This window comes from Magallana gigas, chromosome 7 (assembly GCF_963853765.1).
Source record: "Magallana gigas chromosome 7, xbMagGiga1.1, whole genome shotgun sequence".
Taxonomy (NCBI): Eukaryota; Metazoa; Mollusca; class Bivalvia; order Ostreida; family Ostreidae; genus Magallana; species Magallana gigas.
This window is the reverse complement of record NC_088859.1, coordinates 4,489,045-4,511,311: the sequence shown is the minus strand read 5'-3', so window position 1 is coordinate 4,511,311 and position 22,267 is coordinate 4,489,045. Positions and strand designations below refer to the sequence as shown.

The 22,267-nt window shown below is 34.2% G+C and overlaps 1 protein-coding gene across 1 annotated transcript; it reads left to right on the top strand.

Annotated features, from left to right (window-relative positions):
• The first annotated feature begins 1,260 nt into the window (after positions 1–1,260).
• LOC105318512 (uncharacterized) lies at positions 1,261–22,224 on the top strand. Its single transcript, XM_011415696.4, has 2 exons — positions 1,261–1,534; positions 17,584–22,224. Exons 1-2 carry the CDS (start codon positions 1,463–1,465, stop codon positions 21,889–21,891), a joined length of 4,380 nt encoding a protein of 1,459 aa, XP_011413998.3. The 5' UTR covers positions 1,261–1,462; the 3' UTR covers positions 21,892–22,224.
• Positions 22,225–22,267: the final 43 nt, after the last annotated feature.

Below are 22,267 nucleotides of genomic sequence, written 5' to 3'. Positions count from 1 at the left end.
ATAGACAGAGACTATAAACAATATAAAATACTAGAACTTTATCAGAACATATCTTTTAGAGTTTTGATAAAGATAATGTTTTATTACTGATTTTTTATAACAAGGCTTTCATAGATCAATAAATTCAACTATGTTACAAAACAGGAGAATTTTTTAAATATATGTATAAAAAAAGCACAATGTCCAATGGAAATAAATAAGGATACCTTTATCTATACCTCGGGTGTATAAATGGCCCAGTTAAATAAATATTATCATGTACCAGTATATGTATGAGCAGAACATATTTAGCAAATAAATCATTCAATTTCAACATTATTAAAATGTACACAAAGTAACAATAGCAGTTTTGATTTTAAAAAGATAAAACATGTTGTAATTTTACGCAGTTTGAGCGGCCTAAGATAACTATGAGGTTGGCTCATACATTTATTCTATATAATAATATTTTTACAAAAATACAATTATTGTGTTTTAAAGCATGTTCATAAAAGCACAAGGGCTTATAAGAAGTGGCATTACAGTTTAAGTTTAGTGTGTAGTTGATGAATTGTTAGTTTTAATTTGTTCCGTACAGTTTCAGTCATATTTTGTGTTGTTTTAGAGTGATTATTAGAGATGCCACAAACAATTGAAGTGTACCATTTATTTACACAACAATACCCATAAACTAAGAATCTATAAAGAGTTACCTGATTTAACTTTTACATGGGTAATTGTGACACCATTAACAGTGCATTTCTGTAATTTTCATAAAATTGAGCTAAAGATACCAATTCTCCAGTGTTTTTGAATTGAAAACTATGTCCGTAGCTGTCACCACATTATAACTTTATATCATGTGATATCACATAAAATACATTAATTTCGTTGTGGACACATTTTCCTCTTCAAAAAACTACGATAAAATGTGCCATTTTTCATCATTTTTTACTTAATCTTAGAAATATTCCAGAATGTCATAATCATGTTTTGAAACACAATAAATTTGCATAAATTAATGGTACTTTATATAAACACATATTTAAGATGTTATATGTGTATTTTCATGAGATTTAAACGACTTTTGAATTTTAGGTCAAATATTGAAAGAAACTGTACCTTCTTTAATTTAATTGCAAAAATTGTTTTTTACAGCAGGTAAGCAGTGAATTTTTTTGTCATTGTCAATATAAAACTAATGTGTGAGGTGAAAGAGGGGAAGTTTTTTTTTTATCTTATATATTTAATTTTTATTCATTTATTTTTTTGGGGGGTGTGGTATTTTCCTATGCTTTGATTTTATTTGACAGATTTTCACATTTTCAAAAAAACTTTTTTTTTCTTATTTATTTTCTAAAATTTATTCAATAATACTGGATTTTTTGTTCATTTTCTGATGCAGCCATGTTTAATTTGATTGGTCAGTTAATTGACAGATCTGGACTGTGATTGGTCACTACATTTTCTATATAAACTGGTGATGGTCCAGCAGTGGCACACTTACCTGTGTTTACCTGCCTACCTGTCAGAAGTCAACACCTGTCAACAGATGGTGAGTACCTACCTGTTACACCTTAGCCCCCACCCCAACCCCCACCATCTCTAAGGAATTGGCACTTAAAAGTTTTATAAATATTATTTAGACAAAAACTTCAATTTGACCAAAATTCTCTGTATAGTGAGTTTTATTTCAAAATTTGATTGATAAGAGGGCATTTTATGATTTTTAATACTGATGAAGGAACAATGTGTTAAACAAAAATGACACAAATGCTAATGAAATATATAATAAGATATGATGATACCGAAATTAATTTAAATGTTAAAATAAAGGAATGATAAATATTAAATGATAAATTGGTTTATTCCCACTTAGCCAACATTCTGAAATTCTCAATTCCCACTTGGCCAACATTTTGATTTTCACACCTGAGTGATCAGGACGCTATAGTCTGTTTTCACATGTAAATGTATTTGTTATCAATTACCTGAGAATAGTTTGATGGGGAAAAAAAAATGATTGCATTTTAAAAAGATAAACTACAATGCATAAATTTATTTCGAGAATAATCGGCAATATATGTATTTTTAATATTTATCGAAACATAAGTCTTCTTTAAATGTTTATTCAAAGAGCATTAATTTTGCCTCTAATCAGAATAAATAAATAAAAATAACCATAGAATATTTGTAAAAACAAAAATGAAAATCATCAATTTTCTGCAAGATAATTGCATATTTTTTTAAAAACTTTTATATGTATAAACTAATAGCGGTACATGCATTATCAAAACATTAAAATAAATGATTATAAAATGTTTTAATTAGAGGTATAATTACATAAATGAGATTGATCAGCAGTTTATAAGAATATAGACTAGATAGATAAGCATAATTATGGTCATTAGTTTACAAAATCAAAAGCCTGAAAATTATGAGATCTTAATTGTTTAATGAACTATTAATGTAGTTGTATATTAAGAAAATCAAATCAAATCAAAATGGCCAATCTTCAGGTGCAAGTCAACTTTTTAGAGAACGGCAGAGGAGGATTCTATCTTCTTCATGCTGGATTTAAGAAATTAATCATCATCATACAGTTGATCTTAAAAAATGTGAAAAGTGAAAATGTTGCGAATATTCTGTGCGGGAATAGTGTAGATGTTACGTTGTCTATTCTTAATGTATTTATTCATCATCATACAACTGATCTTGTTAAATGTGAAGTATACAACATCAAAACATATAAAGCAATTTACTCAAGCGTTATTATGTTTTGTTATTTTCATATTGTGTTGATTGGAAATATTTGTAATATAACTATAGAAACTATATAAAATTGAAGGAAATAACATATATAGCTTATTTATAGTCAACTAATACAAATTCTAAGTCATGAATAAATCTATAACTATAGAAACTACATAAAATTGAAGGAAATAACAAATGACCCATCTTTTTTTTTTTTTACATATTTCAAGGCTTATTTAAAGTCAACTAATATAAATTTTGAGTCATAAGTAAATTTAAATTTAAAATTACATTTTCCTCTTATTTATTTAAATCAAATAAAGTACTGTGTCAAAGCTTAATTCATATCTGTTCTCCCGTATTCGAAAACAGACTATAGCTTACCTGTAATTAAATTCTTTTGTTCTCTACCTGCACCCCATTCCCACTTAGCCAACACAGATCTACCTGTATTTTACCTGTATTTTTTCAAAATGTTGGCTAAGTGGGAAGACACCGATAAATTAAATATAATAACATATCATTATTATTTAGATAAGAAGATAGTCAAATAACTAATTGTTCAAAACATAAGTTCTTAATGAATCTAATTTATTTTTGTAATAAAGAGGTCTTTTAGGTTTTTAAAAAGGTTTTTTAAAAATAGTTGGATTTTTTAAATCATGTATATTATTTTATAATTTAAAAAAGAAATTGAATCTTCCAAAAGTTATTTACAAAGAAGGTTAGAGTTAACTACTTGTTTTACTTAGTAGTGTATTAATTAAGGGTGATTAAGAAAATGTTAACAGTGTTGCATCTTCAAAAGTTTATAACAAGTATTCATGGATTTGTAATCAGAGTATACACATATAGAAAAGTTTTTGAGGTAAAGAGAAATCTGCTTGTTGAGTAATACCTGATGCTCCATTTTTTAAAAAGTGTTAAAACAGAAAAAAAACTGGATGTGTAGAATTGAAATGAATGTTATTGTAAATTCATCTGACTTGATATTTAATAATTTCTTTGTCTTGTGTCTTGTTGGTTTTTTTTTTTAAAAGTCAGGGTAAAAATGACAGTTTCAATTCAATCTTTTCTGAATTTCTAAAATGATTGTAAAATTCAAAGTTTGATTATTGATATAATGGAAATACATTCATGTAGATTTAAAATGTTACGAAGTCTTTGAGATGGAATGGGATACCCCCATATTGTGATGTATTTCAGATTGAAATGCACAATGAAAAAGAACAATATATGATAGGAGTTAAATTTGGCCCCCATAATTTGCCATTTTTTAAGTGTTTCGGGTACAGTAAAAAGTTAACTTATTTTTTAGAAGAGTTGATGTAGAATATATTTTTAATATTGTTATTTAATTTATTTGCACTCACCGGCAGTTTATGATGTCAGAAGTGACGCTATTTTTAGAATCCATTCAAAATCAGTCAAAAATTGATATTTTTCTTATCTTTTTACGAATGGGAAACATAGAGCGCATGCTTGAACAAGATATATTTTTTTGTCACTTATTAGTCTTGGTTAGATACATCTCTGATTAAAATATTTTGTTTGTTCAAACATGCGCTCTATGTTTTCTGAAAGAAAAACTGCTTGAAAAGAAGCTGTTTTAAGCTAAAAATGCAAAAATGGCGGGAAAAGGTTACGATGTCATATTTCTATATTGTGGGCACTTGAATCAAAATGAATACTAGTAGGCTAATTGTTCCAGAACAATTAGAGGTCTTTCCACCTAATATTTTAATGAATTGCTAGATTGCTCAATAAGATATACAAAACATTACTATACCTATGATATATGTTGTACTATAAAATGGGAAAACCACAAGGCCATTAATTGATAAATGGTTTTATTAAAAAGAGAATTTTTATTTTTATTATTATCAAGCCATTTCTTTTAAAATTCCATGTTGTATATATCGGTAAAGATTTATCTAATTACTTTTCTGAATTTTTTTCCACTTACTATGAACAAAACTGAGCCAAGTGAATATTCTTTACACAATCGTATAAACAGTAAAGCTAACAATAGAAGAGAGTGTTCTACAGGCTAGCTGTCTTTGTACGAAATGAATAACAAGTTCCACTTGAGTAACCACAGGACTTGATGTGATACCTGGCTGACCCAATTGAATACCTTATTGCGCAATCCAGCAAGCTATTGAAACCCTTACTATAATTCTGTATTTCAAATGATATGAAAATTCATTAATTAAAAGACTTATAAATGACGTTGACCTTTGACCTTTATGTCATTTTGTTTGGCCAAGGTAGACGCTTCTATTCCAAGTGGTCCGAAGTCTGTACGACATATAATAAAAAAGTTGGAAATGATTTTATAGAAAATTAAAAACTTTCAGGGGGAATAACTACTAGAAGAGGGCCTCAGATCCTTTCGGTATGAATAGATTGAAGAACCCTCCAAGTGTACTGAATACATTGGTAAAAGTTCCAAGTCTTATCTCTTATGGTTTCAGAGAAGTAGCGATAACAAGCATTTCGTACAATAGGGGCTATAACTCTGTAATTATTCAAAGGTATGAGCCAAGGGGCTATATTTTAAAATGTCTTAAGATGTCCTACTACATCCATAAAAATGTTTTTCTCTACCACCCTAAACAAAAGAGATATAAAAACTCGTTAATTAACAGCTTCTCAAATGACCTTGACCTTTGACCTTTATGTCATTTTGTTCGGCCAAGGTAGACGCTTCCATCCCAAGTGGTCCGAAGTCTCTATGATAAATAATAAAAAAGTTGGAAGTGATTTTATGGAAATTTAAATACTTTCAGGGGCAATAACTACTACACGGGAGCCTCGAATCCGTTTGGTATGAATAGATTGAAGAACCCTCTAAGTGTAATGAAGACATTGGTAAAAGTTCCAAAACTCTATCTCGGAGTAGCGATAACAAGCATTTCCTTCTCAAAGGGCAATAACTCTGTAAGTTCTGGGAGTTCTTTGACACAGGGTCAATTGGTACCATAACTTTTAATGAGCAATTACCTAAAGTTTAAATTATTTGGATAACTCTAATAATAAAAAAGTCACCCCGAGCTAAATAGAAAAAAAGAAGAAGAGGAATAAAAAACATAAAGAAAACAAGAGGTCTTTCACCTGAAAGGTGGAAAGACCTAATTATGTAAACACATCACATATATATCTGAACTAAAAAATCAAAGATTTACAGTAAAGTGATGATGTTCATTTAAGGGGGCCATTTTAGGCCCATATCATATATAGTCCTTTATAAATCTTGTCTGTTCCAAAAATTGTTACCTTACTGTTCAGCACAACTGGTTTGACTACCAGTCTGTAAGTCATGAGTTCGAAACCCACTTGGGGTTATAAAATTTTTACCCTTGCAAAATTTTTTGGATTAAATACTATGTATTGTGAAATTTTAAAATTCTAAAACGTTATTTTGAATAATGTGGGTTTTTTTTATCCACATACAGGTATCCCATACCTACTTAATCAAAAAAGAGTATAAAATAACTGGTTAATAATTTAAACATATAGAACGTGTACGATTTCGTCATTCAGCCATCGGATTGAATGGAGTACTATATGTGAATATTTGTAAATTTATTTTTAAAAAAGTGGTTATTAAAGTAAAGGGAAGGGTGTAGTAAGCTCATAGTGTTATAAAGTTTTGAATATCATATGATAAGGGTGTTTGGTACAGGCTCTGTAAATAATACATTATTTACCTCATGATTTTGTACTGTAATAACAAAGTTTTGTTTTTTCGATCAGGGCGGGGTCAAATCTAAATGGTCACGAAATTATATAACTTCCAATTTGTACACTTTAAAATAACATTATTTTAAAACCCCTATTTTTCTTATGTATCACATGCTATGTATTACTAGTGGCGCAGCCAATACCGTTTTCCGGTTATGCTATAAGACACGCCCATTTTGCGTCACTCATGTTTTATGAAGTTATTAGGTTTAAGGGTTAAAATTGATTCTTAATGTTATCACAGACAAAGACAGTTGAAAATTTAAATATAATGGAAGACATACAGTTTTTGTCAACTTTTAAAACTCCTTCAGGGTGGTTGATCAAGGACTGGGAATATGGTCAATGATATTTATCATCAGGACTTGAGTCATTTCATTATATATTGTTTTGCGGTTCTAGAATGCAAACTTAAAGATGTGTCTTTACTAGTAATTGGCAAACTTGTGAACAAGTTTCAGAAACCACATGGCCATGCAACTTTAGCCAAATTTGGTGTTTAGCTTCTGTATTAAACTGAATATAATCTCTGACCTCTAACACCAGGACCAGTGATTTCAATTTTGGGTACACATTTTAAAAATGGTACCAAAATAATATTCTTCTCTGTCCTACTTGGTATGTATCAGACATTTAAGGCTCATGTTATGATGAGCTAGGTAGAATGACTCTACGAAAATTGTAAAATTCACAATCCCTGGGTTAGTGGTTTTAATGTCAGAGAGAACAACAAGTCCCTTTTGGATGAATAGTAAAAACAATTCTTAAAAAGTCTTATATACTACGACCAGATCAAGTTTGTATACAAACTATTCATGTAATTAGGTTGAGTCAAACATTCAGCAGAGTTATTGCCCTTAAACAGATTTTTTTTTTTTGCATTTTTTGCATCTGCTCTTCTTACATTATTATAATGAACATGTGCATTTTCTATTTTTAAAAGCCACTAAAACCCATTTTATTAATCACATGCATGAACATTTTTCAAGTTCTGCTCTTGTTTGTTATGAACATTTAACAGGATTCATGATAGGGAGGAGGAATAAATCTTGTGTATATGCAGTAAATAATGCAAATTATTCAAATTCTTAAAATCTAATCAAATAATCTCCTTTTTAAGAAACCTTTACCAAATTTATGAAGACGTACTTAGTAGGTATATTGAGATTCAGAAAAGAAAAACATTTGGCAAAGTTAGTGCTTAGTCTCATGATTAAAATTATCCAATTTAGCTGTATTTCAGTTTTTGTAGAAATTCCTATTTTTTTTTCTTTTCAAAGGCTTCTATTTTCATGTAATGAATATGCATGAAGTCTTATTTTCTTACTACAGATGAGCATAAAGCAAACTGAATAAAAAGTTACATCAAATGAGCAAATTGTAATTTTGTTTTGAACAATGCTGTGTTTTGAACATGACTGTAAAATATATCACATAAAATCACCAGGACAAGATTCAAAATGTAGTAAACGTTCTAGTTTATGTCAAAATGGTTCAAATTCAGCATCTAAAACACCTAGGCTGTTTATACACTTTTAGATCTTGACTGGGATGAGAGTAATTACAATGTACGATTGAAAAAATAACAAAATAATATAGTTTATAGACTAGAGTTATAATTGTGAAACAGGTTTTATAACACTGTTTTATAAACTTTCTTTTATATTTGTAAAGAATTTTGAAGGGAATTTGTAACTATATCCTGATTCTGTACTTAATCAAGTTTAACTGTAATTAGAAAGTTTCTCTGAACCGGTCCATAACTCTTCAATATTTACAATAATTGGCAACAGTACCATATCGAAAAAAGGTCAAATGAAAAAAGAGCCTTTTGTTAAGATATCTGCATATGTATCACTTGGTTAGTAGTTAACTTACCAAATTGAATGCTCTATTTAGCAAGCTATTGAAGGCTCTACCGGTATTTTGAAATTTGTTATATACCATTACAACAAATATTCCCACATCTGTTGTTATCAATTTCAGATAAATTCCTTGTAAAATGTTCAGTATCCAAGGACAAAACTCAATTCCAATATGGGATTACATTAATCCAAATTCTGTGTATATTGTAATTATAAGTATATATATCTATTCAGTGTCAAACTGTCAAAGTTGCTGCAAAATAATGACAGCAAAGAAAATAGAGAACAGCTCTAAAAATAGCATACCTAGACAATATAGAGTTTGAATTATTTAAAAAAAACAATGTTATTGATTGGCCAAGGTAAAATTTTTATTTTCATCTGGTCTATTGTCTCAATGATGTATGGTCTTACAGAGACAGCACCTGCATCAGATCCTTTTAAATTGAAAGCTTTTAATCTCTAACAGTTTAAGAGGAGTAGCGATGACAAACATTTCATACAATAGGGGCAATAGCTCTATAACAATATCAGTATAGATGCTGAAGGGCTCTATTTTTAAATGTCGTAAGAAGTCCTACTACATCCATGGAAAAGTTTTCCTATACCACTCTAGACAAAAGAGATATGAAAAATTATTATTGTACAGATTTTTGAACTTGACCTTTGACCTGATGTAATTTTATGTTGATTGGCCAAGGTAGATACATAATCCCAATAGGTCCAATGCCTCTAAGATGTATTGTATAAAAGTTTTTAAAGATAATTACCATATATAGGATCTCTTATGATTTCTAATATTAAGAGGGCTCAATAGTCACAGTCTTTTTTTAGGACTGTATTGATCTCCTTTAATAGAAGAGCTCTGTATAAGAATGTAGGAAAATGCCCAAATTTTAAACACAAAACATTCTTTGCTTAAAGGATATATTGCATGTTTCTAAAGTATGGGACATTTTACATTTTTTGGCTTCTTTGTGTATCTAATAAATAAATTACTTCTAACAAATTGTTAACGGTAGAAAAGCTGTAATTAGCCATAATATCAATTTAAATTATAGTCCCGATCGGGTAAAAACTCGTTAATTAGATAGCGTGTCACGTGGTACAGTGATGTCATTAAAGCTAAAGGCATCATATAAAAAAATTTTAAAATGGATACGGTGGTTTATTTGTTGAACACCCAGCCTCCTCAAATGAAATTGTGAATGGATAACAAACACACAAGTTGGCTAAAATTCATACATATTAATCCAGTAATTATAGGGAGATATTCTTTTTATAATATATGTATGTTTTAAACCCATTTAAATCAGTAAATCGCTTTTTAAATTCATCAAGGTGCAAAATATTCTAATGTCATATCAATGCACCTAGACTTTGACCCGTGCGTGCACAGGTTGACATTGCATATTATTTCAGACATTTACGAAAAAGAAACAGCAACACATCGTAATGTTTACATTTACATAACCAAGCTTTAAGCCTACATAATGCTATTAATTTCACTACACTCTGCTTATTTAGAATAATCTAACTGTGTCTTGGGACAGGCCTTCACAACAGTTAAAATGCCTCCTATATACCTGTAATGTAGCAAAAAATTACAGAATTGCTCCAAAACAATTTTTGGAGAAATTAATGAAGCAGCATTGAAAAATTATTTATAACAAAGCATTTTGAGACTGTAAATACCTTTAATTTAATTTATATTAATAAAGAATTTAACAACTTTTCACCACCGTTTTTTACTCACTTTGAATTTACATACCATGTTGACATTCCGAACTCCTGTGTTTTTTCATATTAAATGCACCGAGTTAGACTTATCTCCCGTATTTCCTTTGATGAACAGAATATATGACAAATTTTCAATGAAAATTTACACGCATTTGTAATATCATTTCTGTGAGAGTTTAGTATGAATGTAATGCGCATCCAAATCCAAAAAATCCTAATGATTTCCGGATTTTATAAAGGAACTTTCGTTGATATTTACTTAGCAAATTTTGATTGAGAAATTTTTTTTAAAAATCGGTAATATAAGTACTGATGATGTATGAAATATATAAAACAAAAGACAGTACTCTTCCAATTTATCGGTATTAAGGCCCAAAAATTCAAGTCTATTATATTAATATAGTAGTATAGATAAAATGTATTGTGACTTACCTTATCAAAGTAAAATATCAAAAACTGTTTTAGTATTACAAGGGTGAAATCCACAACATAACTAATGTAATGTTAATGTAATAAATTGAAGTATATATTACATGTTTTGTAAGAGGAAGTATAACCGTTACAGCTATATATCAGCTAACAATGGTGTAAGTTACCCAATTAAGCTCATTAATTAGGCATGCCAAGTAATGACTTCCCTTAGGATTGTAATTTTACAAAAAAATAGTCAGTTAGGAACTTCATTATAATTTCTTATAACGAAAATCAATCAATATTAGGGCCCTGTTCTACTATAGCAATCAGTCTGTCCTGTGTCTGTCTGTCTGTCTGTCTGTCCATGTGAGATTGTTTGTCGGAAGTATATCATCTCTCCCTTTGTGCCTATCTGGCTTATACTTCAACTATAGAGTGCATTTGGGTGAAGGGTGTGCAGTGACTTTGAATGATGTTTGTAGGTCAAGTGGCAAGGTCATATCAGACCATACAAAAATAACAAGACCTATTTGGCTTATACTTAGAGCTTAGAGGTTAATGGTTTGCAGTGACTTTGAACCAAGTCAACATGAAGGTCGTAGTGGATCTCTTTATAATCGTTTTTAGACCATAAATTATTTCCAATTTGATTAATCTTGATTGAATAAAAATGCCTGTATGCAAGGGGTAATGAGATTGAATTTGAAGTTCAAAGCCAGCTAGAAAATGATGTGTCAAGGTCAAAGCAACATTCTATTTCTTTTCATTCTATTGTCCCCTATTTAAGCCGGGCCCAATGTTGTCAAGTTGCATCTAGAGTGCTGGATTTTTCTTCTTCAAATTTCTTGTATATAATTCTTTATTATTTAATATAAACAAATCTCTTCAGTAAAACTACACTCTGTTTGCACTTATATTCATTTCATTTTGCTGAAAGTAATTACGGTTCAGAATATCAACTTGCTTAACAGAGTTCTCTTTTTCATCTCTCATGCAGGTTACCTGAATTTATGGCAAATTATTAGTTATGACACAAAATCAGTATCTAGGTTTGGTAAATCCTATTTCGACTGGTATCTCAGTATCTATTTTTTGCAAAAAGAACAAACAGTTCAAAGACGGCTGTTTGCAAAATAATAAGAAAAGGTGCTAAACCATAATTTTTTTGTGGGCATTTATAGGATTTCTTATGATTTCTGATGTTAGGAGAACTCAATAGTTGTGGCCTTTTTCAGACTGTATTGATCTTTTCAAAGAATAGCTTTATATAAAGAATATAGGAACTTGCCCAAATTTGCCCAATATAAAAAATATGGACTTTTTCTTTGTTAAGGAATACTTAAGGCATCATATCTATAAAAAAATGGATCTGATGGTTAATATGTGGACCACCTAGCGTCCTTAAATAATTTATATCCAACTCTTGAGCCTAAATTGTGAGTTGATAAAATTAAAACATACATGTTGGTTAAAATTCACACATTGTCAATCACGAGCGGAGGGTTGTCAGTTTGCGGACAAAGTAATTTATGGAAAAATTACTAGGTTCTATGTAGGATTGCATATGTTTTATTAAATGACTAAAAAAAGTGTGCAAAACATGATATGATTTTTTATATTTTTTTAAATATACACCAAGTTTTACTTTTTGTGAATTAGAATTACGGAGCACCATTTCATTTTTCCATGACATCAGGTGATGTTAAACAACTGGAAGTCAGACGTGTCATTCTTTTTCAAAGTAAACATCTTTCAGTTCCACACACTTTTCATGTCATTAAACCCATTTATAAAATGCCTTTTCATACCGTTATTTTTCAAGTATTTGTTACAATAAATTAATGTCTTTTGTGGCATATCTTGGATCATCTAGGCCCAAAGTCTGTTCACACGCTTTGGATAAGAAAATAAAGCAAACTTCATATTAAAGTGCAAGATCCAGGTTGTATGGGATGGGTACTCAAGATATCAGTGTTTCCATCTTTTAACCTCTGAAAACCTTTTATAAAAAATGGACACATGTGGGCCATTTCCGGTAGCATCTACGGACCTTTAGGTCTCCATGGTAGATGTTCTGCTTGCACACAATATTTAATGATGGTCCGGTGTTTCAAGATTAATGTTACTATTTTTGACTCAATTTTGGCTGTCCATATTTGATGATAAAACAGTAAAAAAATTCTTCAAATTGAAACTTTCACAAACTGACTTTAATAAGTTATTGTAAAGTGTTATAAAATATTGTGCATTTTTATGGTACATATTTTAATAAGAAAAAATGAGTACGGAATATAACAAATAAATTACCTTCATGCTATGTGAAGCATATCTTATCATTAAACCATAATCAATCCGTACATTTTTTATGATGCATTTAAAAAAACTAAATCTTTACATATTTAAAAAAAATTAATGTCAAGTTTAAATCTGAAAAGCTGATATTATGCGAATAGTCCGCTCTTAATCAAACTTGTCTGCAAAATTTTTTAACAATCCTCGTATGTTTTCAATGTCATTTTACCAGAAAATGCATTAAATGTATCGGGAAATATCAGAAAATTTATTCCACAACATAACTAATGCAAATGTAATAAGGCCAAATAAGATTTATTTGTTGGAATTGCCCTGCCTCTTTGAAATACCCACACAGAGCAAACAAAAATAAAGATTTTTTCTATTGAAGAAAAAAGGGCAAGAAAAGATAAGCATTAAATTTCCACTATTTATTGAATTTTTTTTTCAATTTTAAATTAGTTAAACTTTTAGTTTGAAAAATAAAATAAATTTCCTTCCTCCCTACTTGGATAAGATACAAGATACAATTCCAAGCAAACATTTTTTTAAGGATGGCCTCTATACTCTACATGTTTTTGAAAGAGGATGTAAAACATCTATAGATCAGCTAATTATGCCGCATGTAACCCAGTTAAGCACATTTATTAGGCATGCCATGTTATGGCTTCCTTCAGCTTTGTAATTATACTCAAAAAAAGTTTAATAGGAATATATAATTTCCTATAACAGAAAATCAGTCACTGGATTTTTTTATTCAAAGGACTATATATGATAAGGGCCTAAAATTGCCCCCTAAAATGAACATCATTATTTTACTATGTGATGTGTTTACATAATATTCATTTTGGTTCAAGTGCCCACAATTTAGAAATATGACATTGTAAAGACAACCTTTTCCCGCCATTTTTGCATTTTTAGCGTAAAACAGCTTGTTTTCAAGCAGTTTTTCCTTCCAAAAACACAGAGTGCATTCTTGAACAAATAAAATATTTTAATCAGAGATGTATCTAGCCAAGACTAGTAAGTGACAAAAAAATTATCCTTGTTCAAGCATGCGCTCTATATTTCCCATTCATAAATAGATAAGAAAAATGTCAATTTTTGGCTGATTTTGATTGAATTATAGAAATGGCGTCACTTCTGACGTCATATACTGCCAGTGAGTGCAAAGAAATCAAATAAATAGATGAAAAATATATTTTATATCAACTCTTCAAAAAAATTATTTAACATTTTATTGTACCCGAAACACTTAAAAAATGGCGAATTATGGGGCCAAATTTAACTCTTGTCATTGCGTGGACCCTGAGGTCCACGCAGAAAATATATAAGCGAGGTTAAACCGGATGCTATAGGGAAAATTCAGCCTGCGCATGTGCTAGCCTGGTTCCTGTGCGTAATTGGTAGCTCAGGGAACCAGGCTAGCACACGTTTATCTGAATCGGGATCGGGATTCCGTGCCATATGCAAACATAAGTTCAAAGGCGCTGTAATTGTAAAGTGGTCAGTAAACAGTACAGAAACAAAGTATTCCTTTTAAAGAAATGGTTGGCATGTGATATGAACTATCAGTATTATGAAATAAGTTAATGTTATGCATCAAATAGCATAATTTGCAATGTTTTGTTGTTTTCCGAATACACATGTAACTTAACAGTACATTTATAGTAGGCGAGGCTAGAGAACTTCCCAATTAAATTTTTTTAAGCATTTAAGTATGATTGAATAATTATGTCGCTATAAAAGTTTAAATCTCAAGAAAAATGCATCAAAATATGAAATTTTTAATTTACACAAAGCTGTAACAAAGTAGTGCGAATCGTAATGTGTGCGCAAATAGTAGAATTCACCGAATGCCTGATACTATACATGCAAACTTCATTCATAGATAGATCATAATTATTTTAGAAGTATGAATCCTTTAAATTCTGAGATAAAAAGTCAGGGCTATACATACATGTATACGTAATACAACATACAAAAGTGGTTAAAAGCAGAGGGCTAGAGTCGGTGGAATCTCTGATAATCTTAAGGCTTGAAATCACTTTTTCGTTGGAAACACATGCAAATGGTCCACGTATTGTAGTCCTTTTTTAAAGGACAGCAACTTGTCTGTAGCTCTTTTCTTGTTTAATTCTAAGTATGAATACGTTTAATATAAACAGATCTCCTGAGTAACACTATATACTCTGTTTACTCTTATATTCATTGCATTTTCCTGGAAATTATTACGGTTTAGAATATCAGCTGACTTTGTACACAGTTCTGTATATTTCATTTTTCAATGCAGAATTCCTTAATACTTACACAATATTGACATGCTGACAGAACCAAAGTACTGATAGTTCTGAAAAGTTGTTAGGAAGTATCTGTAAAATACATGTATTTGCAAGTACTGCATATAAATTTCATATCCTGAAAAAAAGTCAACATGTGTTAATAATAATTGATTGATATATTGCCAATATATTGCCAAAAAGTACATTTCAAGTTATATAACTCATAAAGTACTGAGTTGAGTACATCATGATCTACCTTGGAAAAAATCAGTTTGCACATAAAATAGAGAGATCTAACTCTCCAGCTATAAATCAAACAATAAATAAAAGATAGTGTTTACTCAGTGTTCAATTTTTTTGAAATACTAAAACAACAAAAGGGACTTGGGACATGTATTTACCATAAATATATGTATATAGATAAAATTTGGCAGCTTTTTATGGAAGATCAACTGTACTATGTTGTGTAGATATTTTGATATTGATACTGTAAGGCTGGTTTATTCAGAGCTAGGGCATCTTCCCAAGTCAAGGGTTTTTGATCCGCTCTGCTCTACATAAACCATTGACCGAAAAAGACAACACAATCATATGTGGGTTAACGATTACGTCATCTAGTGAGAGTACTCATTTTTAAACCTTTGTGACTTCTTGTTCTGGCCAATCTGGCCAATGTTTTATAAATATTTACAGCATAGCAATATGGCTGCTCCCATGAACAAAATCAAATTCGTTGAAAATATGGATTCACTTTGACTAAAAACTGATAACAATAAATCAAATACCTACTATTCCGTCTCAGATTGATTTGACAATGGTTCAACATTGATCAATTTACAATTAACATCATTATTGAGACAACGTTTCTCATTGGATCATGCAAACTTGTATGACACCAACCAGCATGCGATGTTTCTAACCACGTCAAACTCTGTCTATTCGGTCAAGGGTTTATGTAGAGCAGAGCGGAATAGAAATCCTTGACTCGGGAAGATGGAGCCAGGGTGGCCATTCAGCCTCTTATTTGCTATAACATCACTTTCAATTTTTTTTGCATAAGAATAGCAACATGTTAAAATCAAAAAAAAAAATCTGGCATCTTTTATAAAATAAAAATTACCCCCCCCCCCCCCCCCCCCCCCCCCACTGGTCCCATTCGTTTATCTTTTTATGCCCCACCATGAAATGTAATTCCACCTTTCCATCTTTCTGCCTTTTTGTCATTCCATAATCATTCACTTTCTGATCAACAACTGTTGCACACATTCAACTCAAATTTGATATATTAATGTATCTTATAAATAATTATTTAGATTGAGTGTGAATTTGGTTCCAGTCCGATAGCTTTTGACAGAGTTGGGCCCCTTAAAATGGGAAAATCACTTTCTCTTCATTATCCAACAACCATTACACATATTCAACTCAAATTTGCTATATGGATGTGTCATAGGAATATACAGGTTAGGTCTGAATTTGGTTCTGATCTGATGATTTTTTAATGGTGCCTCTTGAACTTTGCAAAAAAAAAAATGAAATATAAAATCTCAGTTTCAGCTAACTTTTGAAGAGATGCATATTTTAAGTTGATATTTCATATGCATATGTAGTATGTAGTTATTATGCCCCCCTTCAAAGAAGATTGCTTTGATGCTGTTCTGTCTGCCTGTAGGTCGGTCCACAAGGATTCCTTGTATTTTCTTCATAGAGGTTGCAAGTACTGGAATGAAATTCATAGTTCACAGATTTATCATAACAATATATAATATATATATCAAGTTCAAATTTTGGTATGATCAAATAATGATGCCCCTTGGACTTCCAATGTTGAAGTTCCAATAATCTGTAGTTTTGTTCACAGTGGTTGCACTTACTCAAATGAAATTTCGTATACAGATTTATCATAATAATATCTAGGTGAAGTTCAATTTGGGGTACGATAGAGCAATTTTTGACAGAGTTTTAAACATTGGAATTTTTTGCACTTTTCATTCAATTTCTTCATTGATATCGAGACTACAGGGAGGGGTATAAGTGTTTCACAAACATCCCTTTACAATAAAATACAGATCAATTTAGAATTAAGTTCCTGTCCAATGATTTAAGATTTTGCTTCTTGAACTTAGGAAAAAATGGGGAATTCACAATTTCACTTTAACTTTTGAAGTGATACATATGTAAAGTTGCTATTTTATATAAGATTAATAAGAAAATGCAAATCAAGTTTGAACTTGGTTCTAGCCTGATGATTTTTGACAGATTTATGCCTCTTGAACTTAGAAGAATATGAATAATTTTCAGGGATTCATAACTTATTCATATTGCAATCAAATATATTTTATATTAAATTTTTGAGTGATTTTCAATGCAAGATATATATAGGTGGCTTATTTAAAAAAAAACCTGCTTATTATTAAATTTTGCTAATTTTTGAGGTTTTAAGAAATATAAGTTTAAGTTGTGTTGAGAATTTTAATTGATTTATTTGTATTAAAGTTTTTCCACTTTTACAGATGGATCATAACCAACCAAATCCTCCTCAGCTCCAACCAGCAGAGTCTGACCTAGAAAGCTGTGACCTTCACCCAATTGAGCCAGTGAAAGTGAGGCTGACAACCTACACCCGACATTCAAGTCCGTCCCCTCTCCGACTACCTGTGGAGGAGACTCCGCCAACCTCACCAGAACCCAAGCCAGTCCATGACTTGCAAAAACTCATCATCCCAACAAGACGACCAAGATACCGTGTTCCACGATCCCGCATCCTGTCTCGCTGCCAGGTTCTGGAATCTAGTCCAACTCCTCTACATCTTGACAGCAAAGCCCAGCATGTTCAGTATCTCACACGATCTCAGACCAGGCAACTGAGTCCATCTCCTCTCACCCTTATGAATATTCACCAGGATGCTCGGTATCTCACTCGATCTCGAGTCAGGTTGTGGAAACAGAGAGGGAAACAGCCATGTCCTGTCCATGGAAAGATCATCCGCAGACAGCTGCCACGGCACCAGTCAACCCCCAAACTCCAATCAGGACATGCCATGAACAATCACAGACACAGTCCTGGCAAAGTGAAAGCCAAACAAGACCTCTTCAGGGATTCATCCAGTGATGCCCGCCGAAATGGACAAGCTGCCAGCTATGTTCCTTCACCTCGGAGAATGAAGACCAAGCTGAAGGACAAAGACACAGCACCGAGAAGAATGGGCTTTGTGACGAAGATGAGAAACTTTGCCTCTAGAGTGCAGAAGACAGTATCCAAGGCAGTGAGCAAAAGAAGAGCAGTGGATGTGACGACTTTCTCCAATGTTCAGCAGACGAGTGATGTCCAGTGGGTGGAGCTGAACTCTAGACAGAAACAGAACTATTTCACAGGATCCACCGAGGACCTGGACTCAACTCTACCAGTCACGTGCTTCAGAGCAAAGAAGGTCAAGGTCACCAAGCCAAACCCAGCCAAGGCCCACATCAAGCGACTGATGAAAGTGAAACAGCAGCGATCAATTTCTACTCCAGCTCGAGCCAAACGCCTCTCCATGTTACAGTCCACCAGTCAAGTCCCTCTCATTAGATCACAAGATGACTCTACAACAAGCACTGCCTCTTGTCAACAGGAAACCTCAGCTCTCAAACCTTCCACCAGTGTGGATGAACCAGCAACCCAAGGACGTCCAAACAGATCTGATGGTCAGTCACCCTCTGTTCCTCCAATCATCATAAAGAAGACAGCCGTTGTGACAACCAAGCCCAGCTGTGTTACAGAGAGAGTTCCCCCAATTATCATTAGGAGGACCAGCACTGTGGTCAACCCTCTTTCTCCTCAGGATGTCAGCACAAGCACCCAGGAGTCATCTTGTGATTCCTCCTGTCTGACAGAGGCCAGCCAAGCATCAATGGACGAACCAACAGAGAATTCTAGCCAATCATCACAGGAGGAACCACTAGAGAATGCCAGCCAAGCATCACTAGACGAACCATCAAAGAATGCCAGCAACAGTTCCTGTAGTGGACCAGACACCGCTAGTACAGCCCACCAACAGCCTAACTGCATTTCTAAAGTTCAGCGTCCAAGGAACTACAAATGGATTCCAACCATTGTTCGATCCAAAATACAGAGGATAATTGAAGGGGCCCAAGCTGAGTCTGAATCCAGTGCAACTCATCAACCTACCGGCATTATCCCAGGAATGAACCAAGAGCCACACAACCCATCTCAATCACCGCCACCGACACGCCAAGGATCATCAGTGACAAACAGGCCACAACCTGCTCCCAGGGTATCAGTTTCTGGAAAGGGACAGACTGCTAGATCTCCATCTCCTGTCCAGACATCTCATGTAGTCTCAGTCAGCTATCAGCCTCCTGTACAGACATCTCATGTTGTCTCAGCCAAGCAACCTTCCACAGCTATAGCTTCATCTAGAAAAGAACCAGTTCCAGCACCTCAGCAGCAATCTCAACTTGAGCCAGCTAAACAGGTCACAGCACCATCAAGCCAGGGAGCACCAGCAACAGCTCAACCTAAGAAACCATCCTCAAATCAACTGGGCTCTTCCATTACCCTGCAATTAAACCTTTTGCCAAACACCACACGGTCCATCAAAGAGGAGGCAGCTACTTTTCTAGTTTACTTCACAACATATGGACAGACCAGGGAACAGCTGAAGTCTTTGATAGCCAGAACCTTCAGTCAGCACCTCATGCGTGGTCAAGTTCTGAGGCGGGAGACACTGATTGTCATTTTCAACTACCTGCTGAAGAAGAACCTTCTGAGACGCCAGGATGTCTACTCCATCCAGCTCTACATTCGCCAGCAGTGGTTGATGATACAGCAGTCCTCTAATGAGAAGTCTTCCTCCAGCCAAACCACTAACTCTTCTACCAGCCACCAAGTTGGATCATCAGCACAGACAGTTCCTTCTTCCCAGAAGATGCCCTCCAATTCTGCTGAAGCCACTAGACCAAGTACATCTTCCACTTCAAAGTCAACCTTGAGCCAACCTTCTAAGCAAAGTCTTCTAAAAGCTCCGCCATCAACACCTGTCCAGAAGTTGTTGGGACCCACTCCAAAGATACCAGCACCACAGATATCACCCCTAAGCAAAGAGTCTACACCTGTTTGGAAGATGTCAGCACGAACACTGCCACTTACAGAACTTGCCCATCAGATATCAGCAACAGGCCAGGAGGACTCAGCAGCAGCTGCACAGCAGATGTCAGCAACCACACGGCAGAAACCAGCAACAACAGAGAAGAAGTCAGCCACAACCCAGCAGATATCAGCCACAAACCAATTGATGCCATCAACGACCCAGCAGATATTAGCCACGAACCTGTTGATGCCAGCAACAACCCAGCAGATGCCAGCCACAACCCAGCAGATGCCAGCAACAACCCAGCAGATCTCAGCCACAACCCAGCAGATGCCAGCCACAACCCAGCAGATGCCAGCCACAACCCAGCAGATGCCAGCAACAACCCAGCAGATCTCAGCCACAACCCAGCAGATGCCAGCCACAACCCAGCCGATGCCAGCAACAATCCATCAGATGTCAGCCATGAACCAGTTGATGCCAGCAACAACCAAGCAGATCTCAGCCACAACCCAGCTGATGCCAGCAACCACACAGCAGATACCAGCAACAACCAAGCAGATGTCTGCACCTACTCAGCCCTCAACAACAGTCCCAAGGTTGCTGTCATCATCTACACTGATGTCAGTACCTCAGATGGCACCACTTTCCATTCAGATATCAGCACCTGACCTGCAAGTGTCAGCACCTGTAACACAGATGTCAGCACAAAGGTTATCAGCACCAAACCTGCAGTTCACAGCATCAACACTGCTGATACCAGCTACTACCCATCCATTGACAACTTCCACACTTGCCAACCATGCTTCAACCCACCAGGCATCCTTTATCCAGCCAGCAACTCTGTCGTCTGCTCCAGAGAATCCAGCCTCTCCTAACATTTCTGCCAACTTGCAAGAGCCATTAGATGTTCACCATCAGATGCCACCAAGCTCACCCACCAGTGTGACCTCAAACCCAGTGAGGGCCTTGATGTTTCACAGTACCTCTACGTCCCACTCACAGCCCCTCTGGAGCCAAGACAAACAACCCTCCAGCCTTGGCCTAGTCATTCCCAGCATTCGAGTCCACCAGAATGAGCGGAGTCTCCATGATGACATCCGTGAACTGGACATCCTGTCTGCCTCCAAGTCAAAGAAACGTTCCTATCCAGAGGACTCAGATGACGTTGATCTATATCCACTGCAGAAGAAGAGGTTCAGCTACTCCGACTTCCTGCCCACTAACCGTGCCTGGTGTTCCTCCAGTGTCAAGTCCGACCCCAAGGTCTGCAAGAAGTGTGACGGCATCAACGAGATTCTCCACGAGACCCCAGCAAACTTGGACAAATATTGGATCAGCAGACCAACAGAACGCTCCCCTGAGAAGAACTGGTGCAACATCATCCCTAGGCTCTGCTCCCAGACAGACGGCAGACCTCACCTGTTGGCCAAGGGCTTGGTTTGGAGGCTGTTTACCATTGGACAACTCTATGGGAACAGGTTCCACAGCCTGGATGATGCTGTTACGTCCAAAATCCGCCTGATTGTCCAATCCCGCACCGGATGTGATGGTGACTACTGGCGACGGAGGTGTGTTCCATTCATCAACTCGTCCATCCGACAACTGTTCAACAACAAACTCCGCAAGTACGAGCATCTCCTGAACCACACCTGTTGTCCTGGCAACGAGCAGATGGCGTCAGCCACTCCCAACATGTGTACAGACATTGTGCCGTACAGAAGTTAGAAAAGTCTCCGTCCAAGATACCACTAAAAGAGTCGATAGCAACAACCCTACCGGCTTATGGACTGTGTTAATTCGTGTGATTTCAATTTGATGGATATTTTGTGTAATGAAGTGATTATGTGTCAATCTGCGAATGTGATGACATTGAAAACTGTTTTAATTAATGAGAAAATATTTCATTAATTACCATGTGTTCTGTGAATAGTGAAAATCAATGAGTTAAACTGCAAACTACAGAGAACATTTTCCCAGATGAAATTGCATGATGTTAAAAGTTCTTTAATATATTTAGAGCATTATTTCTGTTATTATTTATTAATAAAGTTTAGTTCTGTGACACTTGTGTTTTCCTTCAATGACTGGGATTTATACAGTG

Excerpts from the sequence above, each read along its gene's own strand:
- LOC105318512 (XM_011415696.4), top strand. The coding sequence starts at position 1,463 with ATGGTCCAGCAGTGGCACACTTACCTGTGTTTACCTGCCTACCTGTCA. Across the intron at positions 1,535-17,583 it reads TCAACACCTGTCAACAGATG|ATGGATCATAACCAACCAAA; the intron begins GTGAGTACCTAC and ends CCACTTTTACAG.